The sequence below is a fragment of the Cyrtonyx montezumae genome, unplaced genomic scaffold (assembly GCF_038088225.1).
Source record: "Cyrtonyx montezumae isolate F1298 unplaced genomic scaffold, pur_monq_1.0 scaffold_3, whole genome shotgun sequence".
Lineage (NCBI taxonomy): Eukaryota > Metazoa > Chordata > Aves > Galliformes > Odontophoridae > Cyrtonyx > Cyrtonyx montezumae.
Genome location: NW_027072034.1, coordinates 110,773,979 through 110,800,139, shown reverse-complemented (window position 1 = coordinate 110,800,139; position 26,161 = coordinate 110,773,979). Strand labels below are relative to the sequence as shown.

The 26,161-nt window shown below is 43.4% G+C and overlaps 1 protein-coding gene across 1 annotated transcript; it reads right to left on the bottom strand.

Annotated features, from left to right (window-relative positions):
- Positions 1-12,658: 12,658 nt before the first annotated feature.
- On the bottom strand, positions 12,659-25,613 carry SLC25A17 (solute carrier family 25 member 17). The gene is made up of 9 exons (XM_065742898.1): positions 25,462-25,613; positions 22,340-22,400; positions 21,412-21,478; positions 19,809-19,960; positions 18,131-18,247; positions 17,286-17,431; positions 16,038-16,133; positions 13,654-13,736; positions 12,659-13,263 (listed from the first exon to the last, which is right to left on the bottom strand). The coding sequence occupies exons 1-9, from the start codon at positions 25,597-25,599 to the stop codon at positions 13,116-13,118; spliced, it is 1,008 nt and encodes a 335-aa protein (XP_065598970.1). The 5' UTR covers positions 25,600-25,613; the 3' UTR covers positions 12,659-13,115.
- Positions 25,614-26,161: the final 548 nt, after the last annotated feature.

Sequence of the window (26,161 nt, the reverse complement as noted above, 5' to 3'; positions counted from 1 at the left end):
AGCAAGAATAAGAAGCAATTGGAGGAAATGTCTGACACAATTCCTTACCTTCAGAGAGGCCAGACACTTGCACACTTTAAACAATCATATTCTTTACATGGTTTTGTTCTTATTTCCCGTGTCATGTGAATTAATTCCTGATTGCTGTCCAGTAATTCCTGTGGTACAAATGTATCTTGAGAAAGGAGCTGAGAGAAGCCATAAACCTCTTAGAGAAGTAGTTCAATGGTCATGTTTAAAGCATTAGAGACAGTATTTTTTTTCTATCTTAGTAAGGATTTTCTGTTTTGAATTGGTCAGCTGTTTTTGTTTGGTAAACACCAGTGTATTTCTGTTATAGTAAGATTTCTTGGGCAAGGGATCTTCCTCCCTATCTCTACTTTTCAAGAAAAGAGGATTTGGTGTGCTCAAATGCTCTGAGAAATAGTAACATGTAGAAAAAGGAGGGCAAAAGCCCTTGAAATGTTTGAAGAAGATCTTTTTCCTCTTGGCAACACCAAGCACAGGAATTTCCAATTAAAATAGTGATTGGGAAAGTGGTTAATGCATGTGAAAAGTATGTGAACTGGTATCAGAGTTTATGTGTAATAATTACCGTATCTTCTGTTGACCAATACATAAATTATTAACTTAAGGCTGTGGCTTTCGAGCTGTGCTCCATATGGGTAGAAAAGTCTTTACCTTAGTAAACCATACTGTTCATGAACTCATGACGTCAAAAGCACAGTGGTAAAGATGTGCTGAGGTTCTTGATAAAAAAAAATAAATGTTGAAGGTTGGCCGTAATCTTTTGGGCTGAAAGGATTGGGGCACCAATTTAAGTTTTGGGGTTGTTGTAGTATTTTATTGCTTCCCATAGATGGAGCCAAATCACAATGTCAAGCTGCATATAACTCACAGTCAGTGAACGTGGCTTCCCCAAATCACTGATAACTCTAGTAGGAGAGTTTACTAGCCCCATTCTTCCAGGCTGACTCCCTAATTCTGTTTCATGGCCTCCCGAGTGTGTTCCCACAGTGCAGTGGCAGTAGGCAATGACCCAAGAAATCAGTAATCCAACACTGACCTTCCTGTACAACTTGAGGCAAAATGTTCTTCCAATGTTATAAATAATACCTTCCTAACCACACATTATATGAAAATCTGTGCTGTCGATCTATTCTGCAGCAAATTGAATGGATAAATCATTAGAAAAGGACTTACAAAACCTTTTTATCACAGAATCATCTAGGGTGGAAAGGACCTTCAAGATCGAGTCTGATCATGACCTACCTGACCTACGAAGTCCCATTACTAGCCCATCTCTTTGTGCCATATCTGCACGTCTCTTGAATACCTCTAGGGACTGGGATTCTGTCACTTCCCTGGACAGCTCCTTCCAATGCTTGCATACCCTCTCTGTGAAGAAATTCATACTAATGTTCAATTAGAATGTTCTCTGGCACAAGTTGAGACTGTTTCCTAGCATCCTTATTTTAGAGGCTTCTTCCCTGAACTGCTGTGTTATAATCTTGGGCAAAGCTTTGAGCTACCAGGTCTGATGAAACCGGCCTTGCACTGTAAGATGTTTGGGATCTGCAGATGCAATGCAATGGCTTGAGGTAGAAAGCAAGGGTTTAGAGGAAGAGAGGGGAGAACATTTTGGTCTCTCTCACCTCTGAAACGATAGCTAAATTACAACAATTTAATCAAAAAACTCTGTAGGAAGATAGACACATCTATCAGCCAAAGAAGGGTAAGAGCACTAGAGGGTAAGGAACATTTGCAGCCTTTGGAAGTAATAAGTCAGAGCTAAACTCCTGGCTGCAAATCAAAGTTCTTTGCTTACTTCAGGAGCCAAAGAGGACGTCTCACTTCTGTTCCCAGAACAGCACAAAGCAACTCGTGTCCGAGTAATGGGCAAGAGTAAACATTTCCACACTGGTTTTACTCACCTGGCAGAAGGTTTTCTTGTGTTGGACTTGAGGCAGAATTATAGATGGAGTGCCCTTTTTCTAGACTTGTAATGGATAAACAAAAGAAATGTTTTTCTCAAAATGCTTTTCTCAAAAGGTCTTTTAAATGTAGGGGACCAGGCTTGTTGGCCTGCTATTAAGACTGGATCACAAAAATTGGAACACTGAGATTGTGTGTTGGTAATATCGCAGTGGTTCAAATACATGAATATATCATTGCCTGGAGAAGAGTCCTGTGTCTAGTTTTATATCACTGTGGTTTTATTCCTACAGTTGCATTTGCAATGGTCACTGAAATAGTTTATGGTCAGTGGTCAGTGCAATAATCTATCTATTTCTCAGGGGCATGTAAATGCATCAAGAGCTTGTGGAAAGAAGCTGAGGGAGCTGAGGAGAGGATTCTGGTACTGGAGCTGTCTTCTGGATGGAGCCTTCTCTGAGTAGACTTTGTTAAGATAATGTTCAGACTTCCAGCCTAAATAACAGGATTTACAGTTTTGATGACAAACATTTTAAAATACATATTAAAAGCAGTGGAGGGGAAAGCTCTGAAGGGAAATCAGAATATTCTTATTCATGTCAGGGAAAAAAGAAAAGATCAAGTGCTAATGCTATCTGGAGAAGGCAGCCTCACTTAGGCCTGTTGTTCCTATGTGGAAAAACAAAACCAGAAGGGAGCATCCAGGAAAAAGTAGAAAATTAAATAAAGACTATGAAGGCACTATATCAGCTGCTGCTAACTCCCATCCTGCATGAACACCCAGCAAACCTGAAAGGTGACAGATTATAAAATGGGTAACAGGAGATGTATTTATTGCAGAGTGATATTATGTGTGTACAGGAAATGTGTTTATGACAGAGTAATGTTATTTGTGAAAGTTTTGCAGACCGTCATTGAGAACAAGAGTTAGATTAAACTTGTCAGATTAGAGTGAAAAAAAAAAGAAAAACAATGCTAATTAGAGGCTCTTGCTTTTATTATCTCTTTAATATTTGAGGAATAGAATTCCACTAGCTTCAGGGTGTGCAGCAACCTCAGAAAGCCCTTGGCTAGAAGTAGCTTCTTGTGTGAGAAAATTATCCCATTCTTCTCTTGAACTTTTCTGGGTGTGACCTGCTACTGCTGCTTTCTATCACAGATGAGACAGCAGCCTGCAGGGATGTTTATTTCTGTGAGTTTCTGCTTCTGCTGAGGCACCCTAGTAAAGGTACACACTGTAATTTGAGTCTGCTTTCAAGACACATTGATAGGCAGAAAAACGATGTGATGGACACAGATGGGGGTATACTGACCAAGGTGTTTTTTCCAGCACGTTGGCTCCCCAAGCCTCAGAGGTCAGCACTTCCCAGCACCCCAGTTCTCACTTCCATATCCATAAGCAGATATTTTGCCACTCTTCACCAATCTTCTCCCGACGGTATGGGAAGTTCTCTCTTGTTGACTTGGTCACCTGCCTCCTGTGGGCATGTCCTCACGTGGCTCCTCCTGAAGAAAAGATTGACCACAGGAGACAAGGAACAAGCCCAAGGTTAGAAGCATTTTCTCTACAGGGAGTATTCTCTATTAAGTCCAGAAAGGCTTCAAAATGTATTTAATTTTCCCTGTCAAACCCATGCTTTAATACATCCGAGCTGCTCCAGTGTATAATTCGGTCAAATGACAGCCATAGAAAAGAACGTGATGATTATACACAAAACTTTGCATGGTATAAATGTCAGGGAAGGAGGAGTGGTTGTGATGCTGCTAGTGTGATAGCCAGGAGTACTCAAGCAAATCTGAGAAGAGGAAAATTTTGGCTTGATACAGGGAATGAAAATAAAAGCTAAATTAAGCAGCCTAAAGTAAGTATCTACATAAAGCCCAAGAAACCAAACAAAACCTTTCCTCCGAGCAGTTATTTTGAAAGAAGAAAAGTACCACCTACTACCAGTTCTCCATGAGCTTCACACTTGTTGAGGTTATTTTTATGTGGGAGCCACCCAGAAAATGATGGCGATGGTGGCTGCCTACAGAGCCACAGGAAGAGGGCCAACAATAGCCACTGCTTGATCGGAATCATCCCCAAAAGGGAGAGGCTGAACCCCCTCAAAAGCAATAAATATAAAGCGAACAGAAACCTGGCATGTGTAGTACATGACGCATGTAGCAGCACAGCCTTCTGCTGGGCATTGCACGTAGAGGGCAGACATCACCATTTGCTGTTACTAAAATAAAAAGCCTATAAAAAGTACTTCTTCCACTTATGGAGACAAATAAATTTGACAACAGTGATTTGTCTTTTTATTGCAGAACCAATGTTATTTTTCTCTTGTTCTGTTTCTTGCTTTCCCTGGTGAGCTTTAAGTGCAGAGACAAGTGGTTGTTTGATGCGGGTGAGAGCCTCAGACAAAGGGCCTGAGACTGAGAAAACAGCAAACGTGGAGTGCTCTCCCTTCAGTAGAGCGTTGCTGGGATTTAAAGGATGTGACTGAGCATATTCAGTCTGAGTGGAGCAAATGCTAGTGTCAGATACAATCAGAAATAGTCTTTAAAATCTGTGCACCGTGTTACAAGATTGGCTGGAGATAGCCAGGGAAAAGTAGCACCAAGAGCAGAACACCCTCCCCTTCTTGGGAAGAGTGTTCCCTAGAGAGCTGTATGTAGTCCAAGGGTACCCACAAACTTTGAGGACATCACCTCCACGTGCCAAGATGGAGGAACCAAGGGCACAATGCCCTGAACCTTTACTTAGGAGCTTATAACCTACAATACCCACTTGAGTGTGTTAATATATCGGAGAACCTTAACGAGGTTGGTTTTTTTTTACTCTTGTCTTTCATAATGGGATCCAGCCCTTTTCAGCTTTCTGGGTCAGCAAAGTGAGACACTGGAGCCACATGCACCTTTAGAAAGCTGTGATGTACATCTAGCTTTCCTTTTAGCTTTGTGTCAGATGTAGCAGAGCAAAAAGTCAAAGCTAACGTAGACTGTGGTATGCAATCACATGGGGTGGCTTGTGGTGGGAGGAAGAAGCCCTATGTTCTCACTGAGCTCCCACCTCTGCTGTTGCTGCTGGTGATGGCACCCATGCTTAGGTGATTAAAATTCCTAACTGTTACATTTCTCAAATAACATCCCATTAAAAAGAAATGGTTTTTTTCCATTCAGACCAACAAACTGACTTGGCAGAAGGGCTAGAGCTCTGTAAATGGGTGCTGCCACTAAATGTGAGTTCATCAGGGCTGCCTAAAGATCTGTGCAGCTCAGGGAGACCCATGAACGCGTGTCAGAAAGGATCGGTGAAAGATGGAGTTCCCATGGAAGAGACAAAGAAGAGCAACAGATGAACATAATTTAATGTCCATACTGCCAGCTCCTGGTGGTGTAGGCCTTCTACCTGCTGTCTGTAACCTCTCCCACAGCCCTGACACAGATGGGTCTTGCCTTGTTTGACTAGGAGCATGTCCAAGAGGCCATAGCAAAATTCAATCCCCATGGTCCCAACCATTTATAGTTTCTCCAGGGACCATCATGCAAAGCTGAGGATGAATTGGTCCAATACACATGTCTGTGGAGGGGAGAGGTTCTCCTTGGGTGTCAGCTCATTCATGGCCAAAGAGCACCCCCCAAGTTCCTACGCTGTGTCCTCTTCACCCTGTTCCTGTTACTTCTCTTCCAGCCAGGCCTTGTGTTTGGGGTTCTACATATTTTGTTACTCCTGTGCTGTTCAGGAAACTGCATTTGATGCAGTTCCATTGGCAGGGAAATATCAGAAGAAAATGAAGTTGTGAAGACTTGACAGTGCTGCTGTTCATCAGACCGCACGTGGAAAGTTTAGTTTGTAGATGGAAAATAAACCAGGTGATAGCTGGTAAGCAGAATGCCATGAGATGTCCGACCACATGAATTCCTGGGACAGCTCAAAGGGAGCAATGAACAACCAGGGAAAGAGGGATGATGGTGAGATCAGCTCCCCAAGACCCGACGAAGATGTTCCTGGAGCAGTTTTGAAGACTACTCATATGCTAAAAGATGGAGTAGAGAGGGAAGAGCTCCAGAGGGCTGCAGTCCTATTGCCAGCACTGTGAAATGTTGCATCACACCATGGACACTGGAGGCCCCACACAGTCATGATGAGTGAGATGGAGGAAACCTGATGGCCTAGTCCAGATGAGAAGAGGGCTTCATCCACACAGTGATGTGGGTGGCTTTGTAGAGCACCAGCTGCTGGCATCCCCAGCAGCACCCAGTGATGACAGCCCTGGGACACTACAGCCTCGTGCTGGTTTGCCAACAGAGGACAGAGAGGGATTTCCAGAGAAATCTCTTCACAGTGACCTTCTCCTTTCAAGCATCATAAACTCAACATCCAACTGCACTGGGGAACAAAAGCAACAAAGGAGCTGACATAGACGAGCATCATGAAAACCCTGGCTGTACACTTGTCCCCAGTAGGACTTTCCCTTCACTTCCACAGATAACAAAAGCCACCACAGAACCTCAGGGGCCCTTAAGCAAGAGCTGTCAGAGCCACGGATGGCTGACTGCCCCCGCCCTCAGTAATGCTTCAAGTGGGCATCTGGGCTTTGTGAAAGTCCCTTGCATTGCACAAATGAAGTGGAGGAAAATCCCTGCCCCCACAACCAGACAGGTGTGGGGAAGGACTAACGGCCAGTACTCAGCTGCTGCTCACAGCACAGGTGAGCAGAGTGTCTGGGATGAGGATTAAGGCCACCAATCATCATAGAATCTGTGAATCACAGATTCATCAAATGGCTTGAGTTGGAACAGACCTCAAAGTCCACCCAGTCCCACCCCATGCTATGGGCAGGCTGCCACCCAGCAGCTCAGGCTGCCCAGGCCCCCATCTAACCTGGCCTTGAACCTCCAGGGATGGGGCACACACAGCTTCTCTGGGCAGCTGTGTCAGCACCTCATACACACTGAGTAAAGCCTGACCAGGTCCTTTTGAATGGCGTCCCTTCCTTCTGTCAATGTCCTCTGCTTGTTTCCCTACACTGGGGTGCAGTGAGCTTTGGCGCTCTCAGAAAGGTGACCTTAAAGAGGCACCTGCTCTGCTCCATTCCTTTGTCCCTAAGGACGGCTTCCCAGGAGATCTCATTCAATAATTCTTTAAACAGCTGGAATCGCACTCTTCAGAGGTTCAGAGTCCTGACTGAAAGGAAAGCTCGGGGGGATCTCATCCCGCTGTACAGAAGCCTGAAGGAAGGCTGCAAAGAGCACAGGTTTTTTTTTTTTGTTTTTTTTTTTTGGGGGGGGGAGGGTGGCAGTAATAGGACAAAAGGCGATGGGCACAAAGGGGAACATGGGAGGTTCCTACTGAACACAAGAAAACAATTTTTCACCTTGTAGGTGATGAAGCACTGCCATACTTTGACCTGAGATCCTGATCTCCTTGGAGATCTTCAAAACCCACCTGGACGTGACCCTGGGCACTGTGCTCTGGGTGTCCCCACTTGAGCAGGGATTGGACAAGATGGGCATGGAGGGCCCTGCCCACTTCAATTCTTTGTGGTTCTATGATAGCTATGTTTATATTCTGTTTATTGGAAGCCTCTCTAGCCACTTGAAGGGATAAAAGAACAAAAGCAAAAACTTTGAAAGAAAGAAACAAAATCCTCAATCATCAAAACAAAATGTGGCACAATGTAGATAGCTTAGTTTCGCTGCTCTTGATACTCATGTAGTGGGTCTATCATTCAACCATTCAATTTTACCATTCAAACAAAGGGACCAAAATAAAAGCAATTAGTAATTCTTGTGTAGAAGAATTGTTTCTATGAAAGCAAGATTGGGAGCTTCTCCTCCTATAGTTACTTCAAGGTAACTGCCTGAATCATAATTTTTCCAGCTGAAGGTAATTCTCCCTTGAGAAAGTATTGGGCAACCTCTTAATTAGCTGGAAAGACTGTGTGACCTGTGGCCAGATTTGGATTCTGAATGGCTGCCTTACACTGAAAAGAGAGAGATGTGATGTGACACAGGATTCCATGTGTGTGGCGCTGGTGTTTTCAGCCGCTGAGAACATCTGGCACTGCAGGGGCATATTGTGAAGAAGGAGCCTGGAATCACTTCTGGGAATGGCATAAAGGGAAGAGTCAGGGGTAGAACTGGGAGCAGGAATATCTGATATTTATGCAAATTCCACCGGGGTACAAACTCTGTTCTAGTGCTCTGTCCTAAGCAAAAGTGACACAGAATTAGCACGCACCTTAGCACTGCAATTCAAAGTACTGTGGAAACGTGAGGCAGGTGGTCAGAAATGAATGGTGGTGAAGTTAACACCATGCTGCTCTTGAGCAGTTTTCCACAGAGAAAAAGACAGCAGAGTTGGTAACTGCAGACACATTGGAGCCCCAAAGAAGCTGCTCACTGGGGAAGGATGGACGTGCCAAGTAGCCTTACCCAGCAGATGGGAATCAGGAGATGCTTTCTGGAGCTCTTGCAGCAGTAGACTGTGTGTCCCATACAAGGGAGAAGAAGTAGTACACTGTTTGTGGATGTGTTCAGAGCAGGAAGGATAGGGAGCTGAAAGTGAGTCCCAAACATCAGTGCAATCTAAAAATGTGATTCTTTGTGCTAGTGAGATTTGAGGTCTATGGAAAAAAAACATGACTTTCAGCCATGGTGTACTTCAGTATTTGCCTGCAGCCTGTGCTGAGTTGCTTGAAAGGAGCTGTACACCTGTCCTTGTCACAGATGATTTCCTGGAACTCGAAGGTAGGCAAGAGTTTCCAGAACACAAGTTCAGGTTGGCCAATAACTCTTGGATGGCTTTGAATGCGAGCAGTTGGCAGTTGTATGCATCAGAACCTCTCAGGCTATTAGCATGCTCCTTCCTCTAGTCTGGCACCATCTCTCCATACCAACTTGCTTTGTTGTACAGCTGTGGTGGCTCTTCCACGCCCTCCTCTCCACGTGATAAGCACACATAATTTGTTCATGTTGGGAATGCTGGCAGAAAGCACCGTGCTGTTGTGGTCTAGTATTCTATTTCTGTGTGGTGCATTTGATATCTGGGCGTCGTCTTTTAAGATACTGAAGAGAAGTAGCAGGGAGAGAGAATTGTTTTCTTCAAAGGAAAGGCAAATGTCAATTCCAGAGTGTTCTCAATTAGGATGTTAGAGTTGCCAAAGTAAGGATTTGGTTGCCAGTTCTTAGACCTCTCTCAGGGTCATCTGGAAGGGACAGGAAGTCCCCATGTATATGCAGTGAGAGCCATCTCTTCTTTTTCGTCCCTTCCTCTCCTGTGGATTCTGCAGCAGCTTCTTAGGAGTGACAACTTCTACTATTCTACAGGATCAGCAGCTCTTGTGAGCACATGGAAAAGTCTGTGTTTTGGGGGGAGGTGAAGGTGCTTTTCCATGGGTTTTTGCTAGTTTCTTGTTTTATCTCCAGCGTAGGTGATGGGTAAGTAGTTTGGAGGAAAGTAAGGAAATTTGTAGAGCTGGCCTTATTAGTGGGGTAAGCTCTGATCTAACGGCATTCTAGATCAAAGGCCACAGGAATCATGGTGACAGCTTCTTGTTTAAATGTCTAGGTAGTCTTCAACATCTTGTAATGAGCATCTTTTTGGTGTAATATCTGGTGTCAGCTGAAATATTCCACTTCAGGTGTTTGCTACCTCTCCCCACCATCTCTCACTTCTCCTCCTGGTAGGCTGGGAGTGCTGGGCACAGTTCTGAACACCCTGTTATGGTACAGGTTACATGGAGGTACTTGTGAGTGTGTAGTGAAGGATCCAGAAGTTGATGAAGGGAGTAGAGCAAGTCTCCTGGGAGGAAAATTGAAGAGCCAGGACTGTTTGGAGAAAAGAGAAGGAAAGGGGCAGCACACAAGCAATTGCTGGTTTTGTTGCTGCAGAAATATCTGTTAAGAAGGCAAGACCAGGTGTTTGTTTCTACAAAGTTAGTTGAGAGGTAACTGTGCTGTTCATAACTGAGCTGGGAAGAGCTGTGCCAGGTGATTGCAGAAGTAACATTACTTAATCCTCCTTGTTATTGCAGGGTATGGTTTTAAGATACCTTGTTGCTGCAACCTTATGCAGCTGTGTCTGTTTCTCCACCCCTCATACTTATTTCTGATTCTCAGCTTATGGACCTCTACTAACTTCCAAGAATAAATTCACACAGAGGTGAGCTTTTACACATTCTTCTACTGCAACAGGCTGTAATCACACTGTTTCATTAACACAGCTGGAGGGTGCAGCTGAGAAATGCAAAAGCTTGTGTGTAGGTAGGAATTGCAAATGTACTTACAAAGCGTATTTACTCTTAAAGTGAGATCACCTCAAGGTTCATTTTACTCCTTTTGTTCCAAAGATACTTCGAGAACCAAGAACCTGGTAATAACACCGAATTGGGGTGCTTTGTGTTGTTTTGGTATTGAAGGGCTCACATCTTTGGATGCTTTTGTCATGGGCGCAGTAGCCAGAGCAGTTGCCACCACCTTCACTTTTCCTTTGCAGTCGGTACAATGAATCCTGTAGGTGACAACTCTTTTTGTTTCTGCATAACAGATCTAGAGAAACCTAGGATAAATTATTTCAAAGAGAGTCAGAGATTTGTGTATGCAAGGGATGGCTCTGAGGCTTAGGACTGCACGGGCACAGGGAAAGATGATGAGAAAAATCTATCAAATTAGTTTTCTCCCATCGGCATTCACGAAAGGAAGCACTTTGTAACAGCTTCACATCAGCAAGTCACCACCACTCCTCAAGGACTCTCTAAAAGGAGAGCCTCCCCAAACAAGGGCAACATACAGAAGGGCAACTCCTCACTCTCAAGCTCCCACCACTGAGCTGAGACAAGGGAGCACATAATGGGGCACCACCACATCTGTTATCTACCCAGACAGGCTGAGATTGCCTATCAGTCCCACATGAAGGTCTGCACGGCCACTCCAAGAATTTTTAAGTGACAACTCTCAGCAAGGAAGCCACAGGGAAGCCTGCCAAAGTGCTCGGTGTTTGTTGAATGCCACATAAACCTTATCAGAAGGAAAACAAAAAAAAAAACCAAAATCAAGTGCTCCATATCTAGATGTAAGTGCACAGAAGAGATTAGCTGCTGCTAAGTGTAAAAGCAGCACCCACAGCCTGGCATAAGCAGATCACTGGGGGAGCTCAAATGTGGTTCCCTCCTACAATTCAGATGCCTTTATGTCACTTTGGATTACCACCTGTGCATCATCACTTCTGGGAGACTTCTTAAAGATCTTAGTGTTGTTTTTGCAGCCAAACCCAAAAGGAAAAGCCTGGATGCGCAAATTAATTCCTGCAGCCGCTTGAAAAAAATTGCAGCCAAAATGTGACAAGCTATGCTGCAAAAGAAAAGCACAGAGTAATGTGGCATCCTGCAAAAAAACATCCCTATCCAACCCATTCCAGAAAGATACACATTACACATCCTATTTTTCAGCTAGACGTCAGCATTTACTTCCATCTTACAAGTAGAGAAACCAGAAAATGCTTTCTGTGCTTGCAGGAACTGCTGCCTCATGACACATGGACCAAGAAGGTCTGAGACACTGAGTTAGAACTTCCAGCAGACACAGGTTTCAGCTGAATTGTTATCAGAAACACTTGGCATTTGCATAAAGCCAGCAGCCTTCCAGCTCACCTGCAATAATTCTGAGAGCAAGAACGTCACAGACCCTTCTGCACCAAAGGGGTTTACCAGAAGCCATTCAGACAACAGAGAATTTCTTAATAAAAATAGCAAGACATCAAATTCTCTTCCCATGTGATCCCTCATTTCAGTCAACAGAACATTTTGACTGCAATTCTCAGAAGTGTGATTGCTTCTTTACCATCAGTGACATCTACATCATCTCAGGAAATGTCCTGTCATTTAGCAAAGTATAATTCCAGCTCACTGTGCTTACTCATTCTACTTGATGTCACATGGAAATGCCATTTGGGATGAAAAGCACCAAGTAAAGCGCAAAGTGCAGTTTTCTTGTACACTGGTGCTTCCAATACTTTTTGAAACTAAAGTCCAATTTATTTTTGTGCAAAAGAGGGTAATATTTCTGCAGGAAGACATTCTCGTTTCATGCACAGAGTTGATTCAAATCCAGCTGGAGATGTTATTTCACAGTTTAAGAAATCTCCTACAGCATTTCTCCCAGACTTTGTTGGCGTTTAACTATCACAGACATTCTCAATACTTCAACTATAAGACTGTACTTCAGAAGAATCCTGCTGCAGACTTCATGTCAGACAGCAATATTTATATGCATTTTATGGCCAAGGATGACTAAACAAAACTATGCATAAAGAACATACACACTTGCATTAGCTGGGACAACAGTTAAGACCCTTTGGCCTTCTGGTGGGGAAAGCTTCTGGGAAGATCTGTGGAAAAACAAAGAGATGCCATTTCTGGGAAGGCATGCCACTGATAAAGCATGGGCTATTGCTCCCCATCTGCATGAGAACATGAATTCATGTTCTCCACAAGGATCCTGAAAATACAGAACCGTATCTGTTCCTGTGCAGGGAGACACTTCCTTGAGGTGCTCACCTTTTCTACCCAGTGTGTGCACTGAATATTTGCCTGTGGGCTCAGGAAGGCACTGTGCCTGCTCACTGCTGACATTCATGGCAGCTGCTCAGAAATGTCAACACCAGGTTTGTGGGAGAACACCCAGTCATTCTGTGCTGCAAACACGTAAATGTTAAAAGGAAACTGTCAAAATCTTGATCTTTCTGAACTGTTTTAATGATCCACATTATGGAGTAACATAAATTCAGTGTGAGGAGAATAACACGAAACTGGCTGTTGACAAAAGGTAAAGACAGGGAGAATAGTTGAGAGCAATTCAAAGAAAACCAGAAAGTACAACACAGTGAGGGAATCATTCTCACTGTGACTGTCTGCCAGTTGACAAAGCAGTTGGAATTGCATTTCAAGTGTTTGAATAAGGTCTCTGCTTTGTTTCTTAACACAGTGAGTCCACAGAAGAGCAGGGAATGGGCTACCCCAAAGCTGTGGCAACACTTCCTACAGACTGCATCCCAAACTTCTCCAAGGAATGGATATGGCTAAAGAAGAGCAAGTGAGGAACCATTACTACCCAAGTGCAGTCTCAAAAACAGAATACTTTTTTTTTTTCCTAGAGCCCATAACATTTGGCATAGGTTCCTTTCTCAGGAACTAGTGTCTGCGGGAATGCTTTAATCCCATGACTCTGAAGGTTGCCGCAGTCAGTTTCTCATATACTAGAAACATAAGAGCAGCAGTAAGGACTGTCTGCAGGAGCTTTGCTTCAAGGCCTTTGTAGAGTCCCATTAATCCAAAACGCCTAAAAAGAAAAAAAAAAGAATGATTACAAGTTAATGACAACTGGAAGGATCTTCAGATCATTCTTGATCTCTCAAATGATGGTTACGATTAAAAGCATTTCACAGAAGGGTCTATAAGTTAAGCATTCTGGGCAAGAAACTTGCTTCTTTTTAAAGTTACAGGTAAATCAACAGGTCTCCCTTATACCAGCTGCTGCACAGACTTCAAGGAGAATTCGGTTTTGTGCATTTCTACATTATAATATAAAAAAATAAATAACCCGGGTGATTCAAATGTCAGGCTGCAGTGGACAGGCAAAAAGAAACAAGAGTCACATCCAGCAATATTGACAACATTAGTAATATTCAAGCACTTTATACCATATTAGAAAAACAAACAGAAGTCTCACCTCACTCTCTCCCTTAGAAGATACAGAACGTTTTTAAGACTGCCTAGTGTTCGGTTTTCTGGGTTCAATCTATGACGTCCAAACTGAAAAAAAAAAAAAAAAAGCAGCCCCAGCATTTTAGTGCATTAGCTCCCCATGTTAATCAGCTGAGAATGCAGTACATGGGTAACAAAGCCTGAAGAGTCTATCCTACAGCTCTTTGTGTCAATGTTCTAGGCTTTAATAACATTCAGCTAAGGTGTGAAGCTAAAGCTTGAGTTATTCGACTTCACATGCTCAGTGATACAATCGAATATTTTGGTTTTAAGACAGATACCAAGAAAGCACTAACAGAGCCATGCTTGCTGTCTTTCAGTTTTTCTACATGAGAAAATTTTTTAGAATCTCAAAAACTGAGCTTGTGTAAATCCCACATTTCTCACAAGTCCCTTTGCTATGTGCCTTGAGAACGTGCAGCAACAGAACACTACTGGAAAACTATTTAGGTGAAGAGGTTCTCACAAGCAATGACTCGTCATCAGTAACTAACCCATCTGATCCTGAGAAACCAAGGTTAACCATTCTTGTCAGAGTCAGACGCCTCTCTCAATTTCCAAATGCTAATTAGGTTCAAGCTACAGTGACAGTCAAAGCCCATGTTATTCAGGGGTTTCTGGACACCACCAGGTTTGGGAGTTTCCTTTTCACCTCTTCTCACATTGCTCTGCTGTATTGCAAACAAAGCTCCATGAAGTAACAAAAGTTGAAGATTTCCTGAAGGAAAGAGCATTCTCTAACTCAGGGAACGAGGCATGAGTTGTAAAGAGAACGTCTGCACCCAGGAACGCTGTGCACACCAACAACACCGCTGTTTCTCTAGTAAGAGCTTAATTTATCCACTGTTTACTGACAAAAGTGTTGAAGAAACAGCTTCCCTGCATAATGAGTAACAGCAGTGCCATGTACTTTCAGACTGGAAAGGGAGGTAGACCTACCAACAGGTAAGGCTGGAAGCTGCTCAGCACTATCAATGACACAGGTAACTGCTCATTTCATGGAAACAAGGAGGAGTGCTTTGCCAGAAGGAGGAAAGTAAAGGTGTAGAGAGCTCATTACAAAGACCCCAATTACTGTGAGAGAGCAGTAGGCTTCTCAAAGATAAAGATTTTTAGAAGAAAAAGCCCCATAATTCAGGTTTGAGGACAGAGCTTAACTTTCATGTGGAAGTACCCCTTGCATCAGGGGGAAAAGATGGGCTGCCACAAAGAAGAACTTTTTTCTACCATAGGCCTCTGTAAGAAGCATGCATCAGCACTGAGACACCAACAGCAAGGCTGTGCTTTACCAGAAAGGTGACTCCTCACTGCTCGGGCAAGCCAACAAAAAATTGGCTGCCTCAGGCTAGAGTGAGCAGGAGGCAGCAGTTGGTTTGTCACCAAACCATCAGCACAACTTACCAGAGCCGCCCTCATTTTAAAGAATGACACTGCCACCAACAGACAGAAGGACTTTGTTCAAGAATCCATAAGATGAAGAAAACATGGAAACGAGAGTCACAAAGCTGCAGCTATTTCTGCTGTAACCATGGAAAGGAAAGAGGGCTAAAGATGTTCTGTTGACATACACCCAAGAAAACTGTAGCACTGTGCAACGCTAAAGCTGAAACCAAGCACTCTGATTTTCCTGACAGTTCTCATTCATGCCAGCAGAAAAGGCACTACAAATTAAAAACAGACTATGCTCCAATGAACCCAAATAAAGGCACATTTGCTTAAAATGTTTTGTTTTTTGCTTTTTTTTTTAATCTATCATTTCAATAATACAAGCCTGTATTATAACCTTAATTCCTGAGATGTGGCCAGCCTCTTAGAACAGGATAAGAGGCCAAATGCATGCAATAGCTCTGCTGACAATCACAAACTGAGAAAGTTTCAGAAGAAATGACTTTTATAAAAACTTAATTTCTACGTGGATGTAACTGTGTGCACAGGAATGTGTAGGGAAGTGGAATGGAAGAGAAGCTGAGCAGACACAACATTCACCCAATATCTTAGGAGAGTAGCAATAACCTCACAGTGAAAATATAAATGTGTAGTAGTTCTAAAATTAAACAAAAACATAAAAGATTTTAAAGCTTGAGGTCATCTGGAAACAAACTGGGCTTAGAGGATTTTAGTTTCCCACTTAACACATTTTCTGTTTACAGCCAAAGAAGTAAAGCAGTGTCTTTAAGCTGCAAGGGGTACCAGCATGATACCGACGCATTACTTTGTCAATCCTGATAGCTCTTGAAGCAATTTGGAACAGCAATGTCATGTTCCATCAGAACCTGTCAGTATGGCTTCAAAGAAAAAGACATGTTCTCACAAATGATCAGTTACCCTGAAACAAAAGAGAGTACTCACCCGCAAAATTGACTGTACTGTCTGCAAAGGGTAAGTGAGGGTGGTGGCAACGGCTTTGGCTACTGCGCCCATGACAAAAGCATCCAAAGATGTGAGCTGTTCAATATCAAAACAACACAAAACACTCCATCAGCCTGTTACCTGCATATCCTTGACAGTTCTGTATTATTACCTGCTTCTCTAATTCCAAAGATACTTAGAGAACCTTAGAGAACCAAGAAGTATAATGAACCTTGAGGTTATTTCACTTCTAAGAGTCAAAACACACTTCAACCAAGCAACTTCCCCACAACAGGAGTACATCTCCAATTCCTACCTACTCACATGCTTTTGTATTTCTCACCTGCTCACTCCAGCTAGGTTGTGGAAAGACATGAAGATAAAGCCATATGACTGAATCAAACTTGGGAAGTAACATATGGGATAGTAGCATTAAACATGCCCTAAATTCACAACCAGTTCAGGCTTCACAACATCCAAAATAACACATCCACAAGATGCTCCTGAAGCAAGGCGATGGACTGAATGTCTCTTAGAATATGATTCAATAAACCTGAGAGAACCACAACGTCACCAGGCAGAATTATAGTCCTGACAATGAAGGCTAAAAACATCATTCCCCAGTAGCTAAGAACACCCGCTAGAAGTCCATCCTCACCTCCAAAGCCCAACATGTGCCAGATGTACCAGATACCCTGTAATCAGTGTAAGTGATAAAGTACTTCAGTGGAAGAAAGTGCAAAAACTCATACCTGTGAAAATTTGTTACCGAAATTTAGTTGAAGTCCATATCAAAAGATTCTCCAAATTGTAGCAGTAGGTTGGTTCCAATCAGATATTTGGGCAACCAAAATACTTAATTTACTTGAGGAAGGGCTACAGGGTAAGAATAATTACCTGTTTTCTCAAACAGATATATTAAAATTGAAATGCCTACTTTAGATCAAGAGCCACAAACAAATCTAAAAAGATGAGGACAAGAGGTGCAGCTTTAGTTTACAGAAAGAGGAATTTGTTGTAGTAACAACTTCCTTAGGAATGGAAAGGTTGACAGCCCATTTGGCATCACAACCATAAGCCTTTATTAAAAAAATCCACTAACTTCAAAATGCAAAAAGAGGGAAAAAAAAAGGCAAAAAGCTCCACACCTCAGGAAAAAAAAAAAGAAACAGAACCAAATCTACATCTCTTCAAAGAACCTGTCTCTTAACAGAGAACATCCATCTCCCAGTCTCAAAATGTACTTACTTGCGTTTGCTTTTTTAAAAGCTTTCTTTTAAAGCCTTCATAAAACATGAACTGTATGGCAGGATTGAAGACCAGCAGCAAGGAAGGGAAAGTTCCGTTCCATAATGCTAAGGCTCCTTCATCTCGTATTATCTGATGGAAGGCATCTAAGAAATAAGGTAGACAAGAAACCATTATGGTTATGAACACAACTTTCTGATAGTAAAAGAAGAGCAAGGTTGTACTTAAAGGCTGATGCTCTGATTTTATAGAAGACATCAACACTCATCTCTGTCTCATTTTTTATCCTCTATTCTAAATGGGAAGTTAATGGAAGAACAGTGACAGAGGAGGCACTTCCTCACACCATTATTACTTTGAGTAAAGCTTGCCAGGAAAGCAGGTGCCCTGATCTTTTCAGTTCAAGCTCAGAATCAAAGTTAGTTTTCTAAACCCTCTTCAAAATGACCTGCCTCTTTTCTTATAGAGCAAGGTAGCCTGAAGGCAATGGTGGGTTAGAAATTACAGTGAGTAAAACGTACATTTGCAAGTGGTCTATCCAGAGGTATACCTCCCAGCTAGCACATGGCTGGGCTCACTGCTCCTCCTGGATTTGAATAGGCTGTCGTGTGCCTTTGCAAAAAGCCTTGGGGTTACATGCGTGCAGAACACAAACTCTCAGTTACCATTGGAGGTGGCACAGTCCAGGTTCCCGTTAAACTGCACGACTGCAGAGTGACAGGGGAGCACAGAGATCCCAGAAGGAGGAGATCTGTTGTATGAATAAGAGTCTTTGATCTTCAGAGTCCTTGCGATGGGATTTCATGGAAGGAGCCCCTCCATGTTTAAGGACAACAGATGCTTACCTATTATGCCTTTATAATTGGTCGGTACAATGTCTTCGTTTCTAAACTTTGCTCCCTGCAGCTTCAGCCGTGTGTTCACAACCCAAAGAGGTGTGGTCAGGAGTACATTCACAACACCTGATGCAAGCAAGACAAGGAAGTCAGTGAGAACCAGAAGATCCCAAAGGCATCCATCCCTCTTTGCTTACCAGAAAAGAGACCCCACATTGCCAAATGAATGAAAACAAGAAAACTTTTAGACAAGTGAAGCACACTCGAGGGGCAAAACACAGGATTCTTAAGAGCAGATAGGGATTGCACACACAAACAAACAACAGTAAAGCAGGGAAAATGAGAATCAGAAATAAGTATGGGGGGGGAGGGAGGGGGGTGGAGAAACAGACACAGCTGCATAAGGTTGCAGCAACAAGGTATCTTAAAACCATACCCTGCAATAACAAGGAGGATTAAGTAATGTTACTTCTGCAATCACCTGGCACAGCTCTTCCCAGCTCAGTTATGAACAGCACAGTTACCTCTCAACTAACTTTGTAGAAACAAACACCTGGTCTTGCCTTCTTAACAGATATTTCTGCAGCAACAAAACCAGCAATTGCTTGTGTGCTGCCCCTTTCCTTCTCTTTTCTCCAAACAGTCCTGGCTCTTCAATTTTCCTCCCAGGAGACTTGCTCTACTTCCTTCATCAACTTCTGGATCCTTCACTACACACTCACAAGTACCTCCATGTAACCTGTACCATAACAGGGTGTCCAGAACTGTGCCCAGCACTCCCAGCCTACCAGTAGGAGAAGTGAGAGATGGTGAGGAGAGGTAGCGAACACCTGAAGTGGAATATTTCAGCTGACACCAGATATTACTCCAAAAAGATGCTCATTACAAGATGTTGAAGACTACCTAGACATTTAAACAAGAAGCTGTCACCATGATTCCTGTGGCCTTTGATCTAGAATGCCGTTAGATCAGAGCTTACCCCACTAATAAGGCCAGCTCTACAAATTTCCTTACTTTCCTCCAAACTACTTACCCATCACCTACGCTGGAGATAAAACAAGAAACTAGCAAAAACCCATGGAAAAGCACCTTCACCTCCCCCCAAAACACAGACTTTTCCATGTGCTCACAAGAGCTGCTGATCCTGTAGAATAGTAGAAGTTGTCACTCCTAAGAAGCTGCTGCAGAATCCACAGGAGAGGAAGGGACGAAAAAGAAGAGATGGTTCTCACTGCATATACATGGGGACTTCCTGTCCCTTCCAGATGACCCTGAGAGAGGTCTAAGAACTGGCAACCAAATCCTTACTTTGGCAACTCTAACATCCTAATTGAGAACACTCTGGAATTGACATTTGCCTTTCCTTTGAAGAAAACAATTCTCTCTCCCTGCTACTTCTCTTCAGTATCTTAAAAGACGACGCCCAGATATCAAATGCACCACACAGAAATAGAATACTAGACCACAACAGCATGGTGCTTTCTGCCAGCATTCCCAACATGAACAAATTATGTGTGCTTATCACGTGGAGAGGAGGGCATGGAAGAGCCGCCACAGCTGTACAACAAAGCAAGTTGGTATGGAGAGATAGGCACAGAGTGAGACCTCTGGCGGACTTGATAAAGAAAAATGTTATATATTTTAAAATCTCAGTTTCATCAGAGATATTTTCAGTACATTCCCTTACCTGCAACAACCCCAAGAACCAAGTCCTTGCCAGTGGTTGAATGCTGACCTTTGACCCAGAGAGATTTGAGACTATTGAAGGTATAAAAGTAAACAAAATTGGAGCAGCAAAGGCTGGAGATAACAGGAAACCATCCTCGATATGGTGCCAGCCTAGTGGAAAGAACACAAGTTAAGGTAAGGAAGAAGTCATGGTAACTATCAGCAAAATATCTATTTGGGCAGGTGGATTTGACACGTTGAAGGCTCCAGAGATACAAGACTGTATACTACAACCAATACTAACCATACATGGCTTTAATGTTAATGGTCACAAACCAGTCTGAACTTTCAAGTTTAAGGTGGGAGGAAGTTCTAATAAACTCCTTGCAGTAAAGTTCAGAGCAAATCAGTCAAGTAAGTGAGAAAAAAAGGACATTATCTGCTTAAAATTAGCCATACCAATCACAGATGAAAAGAAGAATCAACATTATATTACATCTAGAGGAGAAAAGGATTCTCAAAACATGTACTGAGACAAATCAAATAGAAGCTATGGTCAACAAAGTGCCTACGACCTCACATCACTGAGTTAGGTTTTCTTATAGATGTCCTTTTATATGTTGGTTTAGTTTTAGGCTCTTTCTGTGTGATTCCAGACTTCATTAAAACCACTACAGTTCATGCACTGCCAAGCCAGGTCTTCTAAGTGCCTCTGGAGGGAACACTGTTCCCCTTATGCCTGAATCACTGATGTTTCCTTCACAGGAAATATAGGATGCCTGTTTTTGCAGTCGCTCCATTTCAGTTAATGATTTGTTGTCTTGTTTAACTGAAGCTGACTTGTCACAGTCATTAGAGCAATAAGGTGTAGAAATGTGCACAAAGGAGCACATTAACAGGCTGAGAGGTTCTGATGCACACAACTGCCAACTGCTCACATTCAAAACCACCCAAGAGTTATTGGCCAAGCTAAACTTGTGTTCTGGAAACTCTCGCCCACCTTCAAGTTCCAGGGATTCGCTCAGGAAATCAATTGTGACAAGGACAGGTGTACAGCTCCTTTCAAGCAACTCAGCACAGACTGCAGGCAAATACTGAAGTACACCATGGCTGAAAGTTATGTCTTTTTTCCATAGACCTCAAATCTCACTAGCGCAAAGAATCACTTGTTCCCTACCATTTCTTACCAGAAGAAACTTCCACCTGGTAAATGTCTCAATTCTCTTGCTCAAAGTGACTCAGCTGTCCAAGAGTTTCATCTGCGCTAGGAGAAATGGACACACCCAAGAATTTGGGCAGACAAAGCTGGTTTATCAGGTACGTGCAGGTCTGTGCACAACTGTACCTTCATTTCTAAAGCGGGCACAGCCACCTCGCTCATGGAGGCACAGTTACATGGCTAAACAGCTCGACTGCATAACGTACCCAAGAAAGTTAATCCAATTAAATGAAGGTGAACAGCTTCTGCCACGCAACTCACTGAGACACAGGGACATTTCCTTTCAAAGCAGAAAGCTGTGTCCACAGAGATTTGGGCTAACTCTTCCACTTGCAAAGCAAACTCAAACCAAGTTCTAGATATTGCCTACATAAGGACAAGGGGAAAATTAGAATCTACTCACAGGCCTTCTTCTTTGATGATTTCCAATAAGACTGCTGGTGTTGTCTTAGACTTCCGCTTCTCATCAACTTGGAAACAGAAGAATCACATTTTTAGATTGCACTGATGTTTGGGACTCACTTTCAGCTCCCTATCCTTCCTGCTCTGAACACATCCACAAACAGTGTACTACTTCTCCTCCCTTGTATGGGACACACAGTCTACTGCTGCAAGAGCTCCAGAAAGCATCTCCTGATTCCCATCTGCTGGGTAAGGCTATTTGGCACGTCCATCTTTCCCCAGTGAGCAGCTTCTTTGGGGCTCCAATGTGTCTGCAGTTACCAACTCTGCTGTCTTTTTCTCTGTGGAAAACTGCTCAAGAGCAGCATGGTGTTAACTTCACCACCATTCATTTCTGACCACCTGCCTCACATTTCCACAGTACTTTGAATTGCAGTGCTAAGGTGGGTGCTAATTCTGTGTCACTTTTGCTTAGGACAGAGCACTAGAACAGAGTTTGTACCCCGGTGGAATTTGCATAAATATCAGATATTCCTGCTCCCAGTTCTACCCCTGACTCTTCCCTTTATGCCATTCCCAGAAGTGATTCCAGGCTCCTCCTTCACAATATGCCCCTGCAGTGCCAGATGTTCTCAGTGGCTGAAAACACCAGCACCACACACATGGAATCCTGTGTCACATCACATCTCTCTCTTTTCAGTGTAAGGCAGCCATTCAGAATCCAAATCTGGCCATGGGTCACACAGTCTTTCCAGCTAATTAAGAGGTTGCTCAATACTTCTCAAAAGAGAATTTACCTTCACCTGTCAACACAGTGAGTGTTAGCAATTAAAAGGCATTGCACAAGTGAGATTCTTCTTCATGCAAGACGGGCCCCCCTGCAACAACCCTTACAAACTTGCACAAAGAAAACTGAGTTTGACACTTACCCTGAAGCCTCAGCCTAGCTGTATCCAAAGGAAAAAATACAGTCATTGCAGTCATACTGCCCTGAAAATAAATAGATAGATAAATAAATAGGCTATATAGTACATCAATTGCTTGAAGAGATACCTGGCAAACTCTCTGGTAGCCTTTTCCTTCTCACCCAGAAACAGGCGTACTATGTTTGAAGAAGGGACCAATGCCATATGTAAGAATATTACAGATCAAATGGGTTTTGTTTCTATGCTTAGAAGAGACTTCTTTCTATTACAAATTAATAGATCATGCTAGAGCTAAAACCATTCACAGCATTTTGTTCGAAAACTGTCCAAGTCTGTGAGCAGAGGAGAAAAACGTAGCAATGACTTTCTCTAACTATTACTAGGCAACGTCTCCTATTTCTGGCAAGGACTGACAAGCAATTGCTGTTCTACAGGACCACTATTCTTAACAAAATAAAAATAAAGAATGTAAAAACATAAAAAAACCTTTTACTCATTAAAAGAATATATATATACACATATATTCCTTTCAGGATTTCATCTAGCACTGTACTAAATCCCAGCTTAGGTAATTAAGCCCTACCTACCAAGTACATCTGCATTAATATGATCACACAGTTTTTGAGAAAATATCTAACTTAAAAAGAATCTGACCTGGTGTAAACTTGTATTTAATATTTCCATGGGCTGTTAACATTAAATGGCTGCTAAAGCCACCAGACTCTTTCATCAGTAGTCATACAGCTACTACTGAGTGATGAGAAGGCTGCAAGGTGGAGTCCAACAGCTGCAGGAGCCTCCCCCTGCTCCTACCTACCCTCATTCCCAGCTCCCACCTGCTCAGTATAACCAGTGGGGCACTCGGTGCATGCTCAATTTATCCCACAGCAAGATTCATCCTGAATCCCACTCTCAGGGCAATCCTTCCCATAGCAACGTTAACATTCACACTCTCCATTTCTGTTTTCTTACTTGAAACAGTTGTGAAAGGTTTGGGTAGAAACTGACAGGACAAATAGGTAGACACAAGATACAGGTTCCTTTAAACCAGCTTAAATCATACAAGAAGCTATGGCTCAAAAGAAAGCCACGAGCTAACTCAGCTGATTAAAAGCTTACAGCCAGCAAAAGATAATTTGCACCCTCTCTCCATCCTATAGCTAAACTGATGAGAAGAAGCTGAGAGAAGCAGTGTTACTTTTCTCATGGGCTTGTAAACAGAATGACTCAATGGCATGGTCTGAAAACAAAACTGCTCTCAGGATCAGTCATGACACCAGCAGGAGAAAGTAACTCACTGCTGCATGCAGGTAGGTGCAATGCAGAGTATGACCCCATGCTGCTGGAAGGGGGACATTCCACTGTCTGCTTTTGCACCACCTTCCAGTCAGTACTAAAGCTCAGCACTTTGCCAACTCAAGTCAAGCTATCACTGCGCAATCTCTAGAACAGGTACAAACTGGCTTAAGCAATTCTAACTGGTGGTAAACAGTGCTCCCCATCACCTCAGTTCTAGGGGTGTAACTATTTGGGCACTACACAGTGATGTAGAAGGCAAGGAAGGTTATCTGACAGAAGCAGAACTTTTCCCACCAGGGAAAGAAGTTTTTTAGCTGGATCAGCTCCCTGGTCAGCATCACCACAGTGCTGCCAGCGACTGACAGGAACCAGGGGGTGGCCATAAGCAGCCTGAAGTGATTCTGTTGCCAGGGAGAGGTCTGCATGATCAATGCCTACAGCTTGCTGGTTTTCAGATGTACATAAATAAGTAAATACTGACAGTCAATATTCAGAATAGCTTAATTACTGCCATAATACTTCTAATAAAGCTGACGTTCCCATAGCTTTTGGAATAAGATCACCCTACAGCTATATGTAGATTAAAAAAAAATCCTATAATATAGTTAGCCTTTTTTTTTTCCCCACTCACAGTACTATTAAATTAATTAGTGTCAGACTTGATTTGGTAGTCTAGAGGGTAAGTAGACTTTAATTGAACCGGAAGAAAAAGAAAAGTGATGATGTTGTGATCAGACAAGTTGCTCTGATTCATCACTTCAGTACAGTTCACAGGTTGCGTTTTTATGGAATCATAAGATCCTTCAAGTTGGGAGGGACTTCTAAAGGTCATCCAACTTTTCTGCAACGAACAGGGACACCCACAGCTTGATCAGGGTGCTCAGAGCCCCTCCAGCCTGACCTTGGGTACCTCCAGGGGTGGGGTATCCACAGCCTCCCTCGGCAACCAAGGCTTCTTCCTTATGACTAACCTAAAATCTCCCTCCTTTAAGTATGAAACCGTTTCCCCTTGTCCAATCACCACAGACACTTACAGAGTCAGTCCCCTTCTTTCCTGCCTCTCCCCTTTAGACATTGAAAGGCTGCTATCAGGTCACCTCAGAGCCTTCTCTTCTCCATGCTTAGCAGCCCCATTCCTCATCAGCCTTATAATAATTTTAGCAGATGTTGAGACGATGCTCAAACTGTGCACCTGCATAAGAGATCCTGACAAAATCTGTGTATTACTGCAGCAAACAAATCCATAAGCAGATTAATATATATTCAACGTGACAAAATAAACAAATAAAAGTCAAGGTTTCCAGCATAATATGGTTTGGGAAAAAAGGGAGGGGAAAAAATAAGATAGGTCATTTTTGGAAAAAGGTCTTCTTGCCCCAGAACCTTAATTTGCATGCGTATGTGTGGAACCCATAAAGGTACAGAAGTCCAAATGATCCACGAATTTCTGTCTTCCTTCCCAGGACCGCTGCAGCTCAGGTGTAAGCATGGCGAAGTACGAGAGGGGATTTCCACCAGCCTACCACCAGCACGGTGCTGAGGAGCCATTCAATCAGGCTTTAAGTTTGTACATGGATTTACGATTCTGGCTCGCATCAGAAGCTGCGATGAGGAGCACACCCTATTTATCCCGGTCTGTACACACAGGTGCGAGGCTGACAGGGCCAGGAAGCACTGCCGCGTTCTGCGGGAGCCGAAGGAAAGCGTGCAGTATTCCAGCAGTGAGCTCACGCGAGGGGCTCCCGCTCTCACAGCGGGAAACAAAACCCTCCCACGGCAAAACCCAGCACCACGTCTCGCACAGCTCCCCCGCCCCGCCCGCTCACCACGGCGCCGGACACGGCGTGCACAAGGCTCTCGTAGGAGATGACGGAGGACATGGCCGCGGCTCTGGCGGGCTCCGGCTGTGAGGCGGTGGCGGCGCGGAGCTCCGGCTTATCGAGCGTCGCCCCCACGCGCGCCATTGCGCCGGTCCTCCCGCGCACCTCCGCGCCGTCACGTAGCACCGCCCCCCGCCCGGCCCTACTGGGAGCTGCGCGCATGCGCGGGGCCGCGCCTCAGCGCAAAGCTGGGGTATACAGGGCTGCTCGATCCGAACGGAGGAGCTCAGGAGGGAACTCATCGCTCTCTACACAACGGCCTGAAAGCTCGTAGTAGTGACACCAAGCATCACCACTGATGACAGTGCGATACAGTGCTGTTCTGATTCACTGTGTGGAATGAGGATACTTAATGACTCCAGAGCCAAATTTACTGCCTCTGTACTGTCTTAGCAAATAACAGACAAACACTGAACTCAAACTTATTTCATCCTGCTACACTCCTTGTCCTAATTTAGGAAAAACTAAAAATCAAGAGAACTGTTCATCTTTTTCCTGCTCCAAAATTCATTTGAGATTGGAACCACATGAAGAGATTTTATTACTACTTTCAGAAGTATTTCCTGAATCTTGCAAAACTTAGGGCCATACTCTGAGGTCATCACGGATTAAAGCAGCTACAGATTAGCAGTTTGAGCTAATTGAA

What these genes read in the sequence shown, in the direction of transcription:
- SLC25A17 (XM_065742898.1), bottom strand. Translation starts at nt 25,599, where the DNA reads ATGGCGCGCGTGGGGGCGACGCTCGATAAGCCGGAGCTCCGCGCCGCC. An exon ending in ACGCCGTGTCCGGCGCCGTG is followed by an intron (nt 22,401 to 25,461) that starts GTGAGCGGGCGG and finishes ATTTATTTTCAG; the next exon opens with GGCAGTATGACTGCAATGAC. An exon ending in GGTTCTTGGGGTTGTTGCAG is followed by an intron (nt 18,248 to 19,808) that starts GTAAGGGAATGT and finishes TGCTTGCATCAG; the next exon opens with GTGTTGTGAATGTACTCCTG.